Source organism: Lipotes vexillifer, unplaced genomic scaffold, assembly GCF_000442215.2.
Source record: "Lipotes vexillifer unplaced genomic scaffold, Lipotes_vexillifer_v1.1 scaffold53, whole genome shotgun sequence".
Taxonomy (NCBI): Eukaryota; Metazoa; Chordata; class Mammalia; order Artiodactyla; family Lipotidae; genus Lipotes; species Lipotes vexillifer.
Window position 1 is genome coordinate 1,181,369 of NW_006791814.1, and position 10,085 is coordinate 1,191,453.

The following is a 10,085-nucleotide window of genomic DNA, read 5'->3' on the forward strand; positions in this document are numbered from 1 at the left end:
CCCTACACCTTCACCAGCAGTGGAAAATACTTATGTTTAAAACCTTCAAATATTTGATAAGTGAAAACTAGAAGATTCCCATTTTAATTTGCATTTCTTTGACTGCTAGTGAAACTGACTACATTTTTGTATGGTTGATAAGTAATTTTCTCCTCTTTTCTGAATTCCCCATTAATTTGTCCATTTTTTTCTATTTGGGATTTTGTATTTTTCTTTTTGAACTATAAGAGCATTTCTTATCATTAAAGCTATTTGTCATGTGTATATGTGTGTGTATATGCAAATATAAATAAAGTTTCCATACTGGAATAAGAAGAATGTATGCCTTGTATGTATGTGTGCATGTATGTAATTAGGGAATACGTCTATGTACGTTATGTACTTACTTAAGATTTATTTGTGGTATTTTCTAACTTACAGGCACTACAGATGTTTTGATATCCAAATCCATCAATCCTTCCCCTTACTGTAGGTACCATACTTAGAAATACCCAAGTTTATATATTTATTTACTTATTTTCTTACATTTTAGCTTTGTTTTTATTTTTTACACCCAAACTTTAAGTCTTCTTGGAATTGCCCTTTCGGGGAGGGGGGAGGAGGAAATGAAAGAACTGTGTGCACATTCTTCTGTGTGTACATTCTTCTGTGTGTACATTCTGCCCTAGAACATGACCTAGATGCACGTTCTTATGAGTTATCAGTTTATAAGGTTTGATCCTTATTCCTTGGAGGATAATTTGTTTTCTTTGGCTTAAATCTGGACAAATCTTGTCACAAATCAGCAGACACCTGAGCAATAGATCTACACAGGACTTCAACTTTAAGAAACTGAAACCCGGTATTTAATACTGCAAGAAAAGCAGTGATCAAATTAGTAAACATTGCTTCACCTCAGTAAAAATGTGCTTCATCTGGGCTTGTTTATTCCTAAATCGCTTGATCTTCTGTGCGATGCGAGGATCCTTTTCGAGTTCTTCCATTGTGGCCCATTTACAGTGTAAGTAGGAACTATCCAAAGACACACAAATTGTGAGACAAGCACAGAACCAGCAAACCATCAAGCTTTAAAGTGTTTCAATAACTGGGTGACCGTCTAACACAGCAGCAGTGGAGTGACTTGCTGTGGAACTGCTGGAGATTGGGCTTAGAAAGGCCTTGCCCTTCAGGACAAAAACAGAATACAAAACAATGCAGCAATTCCAAGCAACTGGTCACTCTGTGGCTTCTAGAGAAACTGGCTCAGAGCAGAGGGAGGGCAGGTATAGGCAGGCCATCGTTAATGCACATTAGTGAAAGTGGGCACACAGCAGAGAAAAAGAAAAACGCAAGTGGGTAGAAAAGTACAGGCTATAGGACCGTGGTTCTCCACTCTGGGTGCAAATGGGAACTGCAGAGGGAGTTTTTAAAACACACCAATCCTTGAGAACTACTCCCAGAGTATGAGCCAATGGGTCTTGAGTGCAGCAAGGACTTCAGTAGTTTTAAAAAGCTCTCCAGGTGATGCTATACGCAGCCAAAGTAAAGCACTGCCGCCTAAGGTGAACTTGAGCCAATCAAGGTCTGTAGGTCATGCCTTAGGGGCCATTCTTGGAAAATATAAAAGATAATGGTGTGATGAAAGAAGAAAGTTCTATTCATTTAAAATACACATACAAATAATACATTAAATAGACGTACAAATTCCTATACTTGACGTAGAACAGCTCCAAGTCGAATGGGGGTTCTCCCGGGTGAACCTGTAACCAAAAGCAAGCAGTTATCAGCCCAGATCCCCATGGAGCACCCTTATGTCTCAAATGAAAAAGGTAAATCAATACTTCTTCCTGGTTTTAGAACATATTTCTCAAGGACATTTTCATTTTCCCAGGTCTTTTTCTAACAGGTCTGGAGCAGGCTTTCTAAAGGCTGAACACACAGTAAGCTATAAGGTTAGAAAAAAAAAAAAAATGATCCTCCTGGTGTCATTCTTAGGTCTAGGCTGGGAGAGCATTCAGCTGATAAAGCCAAACTGGCCCAGGGCTCTGAGAGCTGCTGCAGAAGTGAGAACATGCATTTCCGGCGTCTTCCCAGCCGTCCCCCACAAACTCCAGTGATGTTCACTCTCAAAGTAAGGAAGTTTACTTTCATAAACACTTTAGGTAAAGATGAAACTATGCCTTCACTGGCACCGGCATACTCTTTCACGCCAGAAATTTTCTCTACAGGTTCTCTACACAGCCCTGAGATGTTGAAAGGAAAAGATGTTTTTCATTGGGAGTCTCTTCCCATCTCTTCTTCTTGGCCCTCTGATGACTTCTTGGCAACTAAAGGATCAATACCTTTTGCTAGGATCATAAGGAAACAAAACATCGGTTTGGGCCATAATCAAATATTTCAGAATTTTATGTCTTAAAATCTTTCATGGAGGTGAAAATAAGTGTCAACTAGCCAAACAGTGTTCTTGCCTAGCTCTCAGTCCAGCCAAGAATGACCACTCCAGAAACATCTCTCCACAGAGGGTGTAAACTGCGCTAGTGATATACAAGCCAGAAACATCAGCCACGAACCTCCTGGACAGTCTTAGATGCCAGGATCTTCTCAATGATGTTTGCGTCATCTTCTGGAGGCTCCTGGAGATGGAGGTTAAAGAGAGAGACAATTACGGCACCACAGGAGCCATGAAATAATTCTAGAATACTGTAATAGGCACTACTTTGTCCAAAAGTTCACCTTTGAGTACTGAGGTCTCCCTCCTAACAGCCCACAGAGTGATCAAAAGATCACACACATTCTAACCTCTGGGCATAACACCCTATCACCTTCCCCTCCCAAATGAGCAGGGAAGTTATTCTGCTTCTTGATTTGCTTCAGATTCTTCATTTCAGATCTGCCTTTAGCATCATTAAAATTGACCCTAAGACTTCCCTTCTCTGCCAAAACTGCTTACATGTCGCTGCATAAATTTTCAGAAAGGCCTAACACAGAAGAGTCTGGGGGCTTTAGAACCAGAGGGTCCCAATTCTGACACAATCCAGCTATTGACTTTGGGCGAGTCAATTAACACCTCTTAGTTCCAAGTCTATTAAAATAGGAGTTAAAAACACATATCTCACTGGGTTACTGGGAGGATAAAACTGCATGTGAAAACACTTTTTGGACAGTAAGCGCTATGCAAATGCAAAGTATAATTATTCTTTACTAAATTGTACCATCTTTCCCCTCTGTACCTGGAAATGGCTTTCTGTTTCACTGATCATCCACTGACTACAAATCCCAACTGGAAACAAATTAATTCCTTCCTTTCTGCCCTAGATACACATCAACATTTCCTAATCGCCATGAAATCTCTTTCTACAGAGTATTTGACTTAAAAAAAAAAAAATCTGCATTTAAAAAACAACGAACTTAAAAAAGGATGCACTGGGTCTACAAATATTTCTTTAAATTTTTATTTTGTTTTAACTTTATATAAAGGGTGTCACGGTGGATGTATTCTTCTTTAACTTAATATGATATTGCCAATATTCATCCATATTGTTCATGTTGCTTTAGCCATTCAATTTTAATGCTGTATAATATTCTATTGTATTAATAAACCAGAGTCTATTTGTCTTCTTCCTTTGATGGACATTAAAAAAAAAAAAAAAAAAAAAGGATGCATTGGGTCACAACTCTCCTGTTAAATGTTCTTCCTCGGACTTTATTTGAGCAGTTTTATTTCCATCGTTTCATATGCACTACATAACCTTTCCAGATCCAGTATTTATCACAATATGAGATTTAGAACAGTATATGAAAAGAACACTCATCACAACAACCCTAACTCTCAAAATAACTATTTGGGTTCCTTATCAGAACTTTCCAAAAGGATGGTTTATGCTGCATCTCACTGCCCATTCTAGGGCTCAACTGTCCCAAAGTCGTATCATTACAGAAAACATATTTTCTAAGAACTTAAATGAAGCTTTTCCCAGAAAGGTGATGGTAAAAAAAAGATGAGTAGGGCGGATGGCAGAAAAGAAGTATGGGAATCAGCAGGCACTGACAGATGCTCCCAAAGGCTACAAATATTTATTACGTCCCCCTGGACACATGGCATTGTGAAGTTAATCCAAAATGACAAGTCTTTTCCCACTGCTCAACCAGAAGACAAGTGAGCTGGGCCTATCATACAATAGAAGGATGGGGCGGGATACAGACTAAGCTTTTGTTTTCCTGTCAGTATGGTTCTTCTGCACAAGTAAGAAAAGGAGAAGGAGGCAGTTTACTGTGGATTTGCCCGTCTTCTCCCACCACAATATAAGCCTTGTGAGGGCAGGGATCTTTATTTCTTTTACTCACTAATGTAGCTAGATATCTTGAAAAAGCCAGGCAACAGTGGGTGATCAGTGAATACTGGTTGAATGCTAAACAACAGGGAAGAGGAAAAGAGACACAGATGGAAATACACAAGGAGAGATAAAGCATTATTCTTAATCTACATCATGTGATTAAAAAGTCTCCCCCTTCTCCATAGACCTGGACTTATCTTCTACTGTACAGACGGGTAACAGCAAAGGGCCCAAGCTAGATGTACTTTCCTGAGCAGTAAAATCACTACCCCAACCTTGCAGCCAAAGAGAGCTCTGACTATGACAGGTGGACGGCGAACAAAGGAACAGGGGCTGGGTTACAAGAAACTAGATTAATGAACAAACTTCCTACTTCAATTCCTTCCTAAATTTCTCCCACATTATTTATTGAGTGTCTTTTGTGTTTATGCACTGGTTTTATAGAAATAAATGAGCTACAGTCTTCATCATCAAGGAACTGCCAGACATGCTAACATAATGCTTTAAGTGACGTATGGCATACATACAGCATGCAGAGATCTCAAGTGTACAGTTGTTGAAGTTTAAGATCAAGTTATATAACATTTCCAACATCCTGGAAGACCCTCATGCCCCCACTGGAAGTAACTAACCACTGTTCAGACTTCTACAACCATTGATTAGTTCTGCCTATTTATTATTATTATTTTTAATTATTTATTTATTTCTGGCTGCGCTGGGTCCCCGTTGCTGCACACGGACTTTCTCTAGTTGCGTCGAGCGGAGGCCACTCCTCGCTGCGGTGCGCAGGCCTCTCACTGCGGTGGCCTCCCCCGTTGCGGAGCACGGGCTCCAGGCATGCAGGCTTCAGTAGTTGTGGCACACGGGCCCAGCAGCTGTGGCTCGCGGGCTCTAGGGCACAGGCTCAGTAGTTGTGTTGCATGGGCTTAGTGACTCCACGACATGTGGGATCTTCCTGGACCAGGGCTCGAACCCGTGTCCCCCGCATTGGCAGGCGGATTCCCAACCACTGCGCCACCAGGGAAGTCCAGTTCTGCCTATTATTAAGTTTCATGTAAATGGAATCATATAGTGTGTGGTCCATTCTCCTGTATTACTGTGTAGTATTTTATTGTATAAATACACCACCATTTATTTATCCATTCTATTGCTGAGGAATATTTGGGTTGCTTTCAATGTTCACATAAATGCACTCATTTACCTTGGATATAACATAGAAGTGGAATTGCTAGGTTATGAGGCTGGTTACATGTTTATTTTATTTTATTTTTTTAAATAAAGCTATTTATTTATTTTTGGCTGCGCTGGGTCTTCCTTGCTGTGCGTGGGCTTTCTCTAGTTGCGGTGAGCGGGGACTACTCTTCGTTGAGGCGCGTGGGCTTCTCGCTGAGGTGGCTTCTCTTGCTGCAGAGCGTGGGCTCTAGGCATGCGGCCTCAGTAGTTGTGGCTTGCTGGCTCTAGAGTGCAGGCTCAGTAGTTGTGGTGCACGGACTTAGTTGCTCCGAGGCATGTGGGATCTTCCCGGACCAGGGCTCAAACCCGTGTCCCCTGCACTGGCAGGTGGATTTTTAACCACTGCGCCACCAGGGAAGCCCGTGTTTAGTTTTAATGGATATTGTCAGAACTCTTCCCAAAGTGGCTGTAACAATTTTTACATCCAACAGCAGTGTATGGGAGTTGCAACTGACTTGATACTGTCAGTCTTGAAAATTTTAGCCATTCCCAGTGGATGTGCATTATCATCTCTTTGATTCACATTTCCCTGATAACTAAGAATGCTGAGCATCTTTTCATATGCTTACTGGCCATATGGATATCCTCACTGTGAAGCTCCTGTTCAAGTCATCTGCCTATTTTAAAAATTGTCCTTTTTTCTGACTGGCAAGAGTTCTTTATATTTGTGAGAGTTTAATATATATCTTTATTTCTCAATAAGAGTCCTCTGTCACAATCCATACAAACATTTTCTACCAATCTATGGTTTGCATTTTCAACCTGTAAATGTATCTTCTGATGAGCAGAAGTTCTATATAATCCACCTTATCAATCTTTTCTCTTATGTATTTTTGTGTTCTGTTTAAGGAATCTTTGCTGCCACCAATGTCATTCACTAAGTCATATATGTGGTTGTAAATCTTCTTGTAGCCACATTAAAAAGCAGATGAACTTGACTTTAACGATATTTTATTTAAACTAATATACCCCAAATATTATCATTTCAATATGTAATCAATGTAAAATTATTAATGGAATAGTTTACATTATTTTTCTCACACTAACTCTTTAAAAATCTACTGTGTATTTCATACTTACAGCACATCTCAATTCAGACTAGGTATATTTCAAGCGCTTAATAGCCACACACAGCTACGTACAAGCCATGCTGGGCAGTACATACCACTCTATTTTGTTCCATTGGTCTATTTGTTCTTATGGCAACACTAACCTGTCTTCATTGTGGCTTGATTACAAAGTCTGGATTATGGTTAAGTATTCCAATTTAGTTCTTCCTTTTCAAGACTGCCTTGGCTAATCTAGGTCTTTCATACTTCCATCATCAATTTCTATCAGGAAAACACCCTGCTTAGATTTTGACTGGGACTGAACTATAGACATCTTCACAATATTGAATACATGTATGTCATATATTGCTCTATTTATTTAGGTCTTCTTTAATTTCTTTCAGCAATGTTTTTCATATAGAAGGACTGTATCCTCTGAGAGTTATTACAGGGTATCTAATACCTTGATACTATTATAAATGGTATTTTACAATTTTCCTTTCCTGATCTGATGTTGCTAGTTTATAGAAATAGTTTTGTTTTGTTTTGTTTTTTACTATGTTGTAAATGTTGCCAATACATTTGTTCGACACAGGGTTACCACAAACCTTCCATTTGTTAAAAAAAAAAAGTGCAATATCTGTGATGTGCAATAAAGCAAACAGCAATAAAATAAGGCATGCCTGTATTTTTTCTTTCATTAATTAATTAATTAATTTTTGGCTGTGTTGGGTCTTCGTTGCTGCACATGGGCTTTCTCTCTAGTTGCGGCGAGCGGGGGCTACTCTTCGTTGCGGTGCACGGGCTTCTCAGTTGAAGTGGCTTCTCTTTGTTGTGGAGCTCAGGCTCTAGGTGAATGGGCTTCAGTAGTTGTGGCACGCAGGCTCAGTAGTTGTGGCGCACAGGCTTAGCTGCTCCAAGGTATGTGGGATTTTCCCGGACCAGGGCTCAAACCTGTGACCCCTGCATTGGCAGGTGGATTCTTAACCACTGTGCCACCAGGGAAGTCCTGTATTTTTTCTTTTTCCTTAGTTCAGTAGCCAGGACCTCCAGTGTATTTCTGAATATAAATGAGAATAATGGAATCTTTTTCTTACTCCCAAATTCAGAGGGAAAGTATTCAGTACTGCACCCCAGCTATAATATTCAGTACTGCACCCCAGCTATAATATTAGCTGTCGGTTTTTATCTACTGACTTTTAAGGTGTTCTTTCAGTATTTGGTTTTCTACAGTTTAAGATATGCTTAGTATGGTTTTCTTTTTTACATTTTTCCTGCTTGGGGGTTACCTGACATTGAATGTACTGCCGAATATCTTCATCAGTTTACGGGAATTTCTCGCCATTCATTTTATCTTCAAACACTCCTCTGATTCACTCTCTCCTCCATGTCTAGGACTCTAATCAGATATGCATGTGTTAGTCCTTTTCACTGCACCCCAGTTGTCTCTTTATCCATTTATGCTTTGCTCTGTTCTTTCCATTCTTTTTTCTGTGTGTCAGTTTAGAAACTTTCTGTTCATCTGTCTTCAAAGTCACCAATCTTATCTTCTACTGTATCTAGTCTGCTTTTACACTCATCCACTGTGTTCTGAATTTTATAAATTGAAAATTTCAGTTTTACAGTGTTGACCTGATTCTCCTTATAGATTCAACTCTCTGTTGGAATTCTTTACTTTAGAACTTATTTTGTCCATCTTTTCCTCTATTTTCTTTAACACATTAATCATGGTTATTTAAAAGTTCTTTTCTGCCAACTCTGTTATCTGGATCATCTGGGGTCTGCTTCTATTAACATATTTATTTTCTTGATTTTCAGTCAATTTCCCAGCCTTTTCAAATGTCTAATAATTTTTTACTGTATGATGAGTACTGTGAATACTGTGAATAAAAGAATCTTAGCAGCTCCAAACAATATCTTCTACTACAAGTGTTTCCTATTTTCTCTTAGACAAACAGGGAGAAGGAGTGGGTCCCGTTGGTCCAATCAGGGACTGTTGGGTCAGGACTGGGTTACTGTTAAGATTCAGTCCATCTCTTGTTTTACCTGTTCCTTGAGTATGAATGTCCAAGGTCATTGACTGTAAGTCCAGCAGGTCTTTTTACTCCTGGGCCCTGAAGTCTCCAATCCCAAGCAGGTTAAAAATCTCTCTTAAGGGAGAGTCAGTTTTTTTTTGCAGTAGACCCATCCTTTTAGTGAGATTTTATCTCCTAAAAGTAATGTGAAGACTGTGAGATTTCAATCTGCCTTCTGGCTGAGCCACTAACTTCTTGGGCTACCCCAGAATTCATCAAATGTCTCCAGGCGAAACCTCCCTGTTTTGGGAATTCCTTTAGTTTCCAATCATTTCACCAGCCCTGCATAATCAATCACCAGCAGGGTCAGATGGTTTCTCTTCAACCCAGAATAGTCTCTGTTTGGGCCCAGCCTGATCCTCAGTCCCTGCCCAGAATTGCAGAGTGCCTCCAGAGAAGAAACAGTCAGCAACTGTCAGCTCATCTAGGAATAGCTCTTGTCTGTCTGGAATTTTAGTTCATCTAATTCTTCTTGCTTCCACAGCTATCTGATGTCTTTAAAAATATGTCCTTTGCAATTTATCTTTTTCCCCCCCTTGCAGCAAGTGTTGGCCTGCCATGCCCTACTATACCCTTACCTGAGAATAGAATCCTCCATCACTAACTCTTATTTTTGGAGTTCCCTAGGGCCTAGTTTTGGGGCTTTCTTTTCTATCTATACTCATTCTCTTGGTGATCTCATCTGGTCTCATGGTTTTAAATACTGGCTACGTTGTGTTGGCTGCCATATTTATTTATCCTCTCCTATGATTACAGACTCTTTTATCTAATTGTTGCTTGTCATCTCCACTTGAATATCTCAGAGATATTTCACACCTAAGATGTCCACAAACTAAACTCTTAGTCTCTTAGCCAACCCCCCACCCCTACCCCTTCTACCTACAGTTTTCCCCAGCTGAGTTAAGAGGAACTCTATCCCTCTGGATGTTCAAACCAAAAATCCTGCTGTAATCCTGACTCTGTTCTTTCCTCTCCACACACCCTATCTCATCAGCCAGGAAATTCTGTTGAGTTTACCTTTGAAGTACATCAGGAATCCTGCCATTTCTCACCCCCTCCTCTGCTTCTACCCTGGTCTAAGCCACCTTCATCTCTTACCCAGATTATTCCCAACTGCCTCCTAAGTAGTCTTCCTGTTTCCACTCCTGTCCCACTGATCCATTCTCAACATGACGTTCAGAATGGTCCTTTTTATTAAGTCACTCTTTTGATTAAACTGCTTAAAATGTTTTTCTTTTAACTTGGAGTAAAACCAAAAGTCTCCCAGAGGTCTACAGAAGCCCACAGGATGTACCCAGCCTCTCATCTCCTCTGTCACCTTTCAGGTCTCCTTGTCCGTCCCTCATACACACCAGGCATGTTTCCACCTCCGGGACTCTGCTATTCCCTCTGCCTGAAACACTCTTCTCCCTACA

At 40.2% G+C, this 10,085-nt stretch overlaps 1 protein-coding gene across 2 annotated transcripts in view; it reads right to left on the minus strand.

Annotated features, from left to right (window-relative positions):
- CHD6 (chromodomain helicase DNA binding protein 6) overlaps positions 1-10,085 on the minus strand; it is a 218,667-nt gene that overhangs the window by 99,029 nt on the left and 109,553 nt on the right. For both annotated transcript variants that reach the window (XM_007464745.1, XM_007464746.1), the window contains 3 exons: positions 2,550-2,612; positions 1,681-1,739; positions 894-1,011 (listed from right to left, as the gene is read on the minus strand). In XM_007464745.1, the coding sequence (XP_007464807.1) occupies positions 894-1,011; positions 1,681-1,739; positions 2,550-2,612 (240 nt within the window). The remainder of the gene's footprint in view (positions 1-893; positions 1,012-1,680; positions 1,740-2,549; positions 2,613-10,085) is intronic.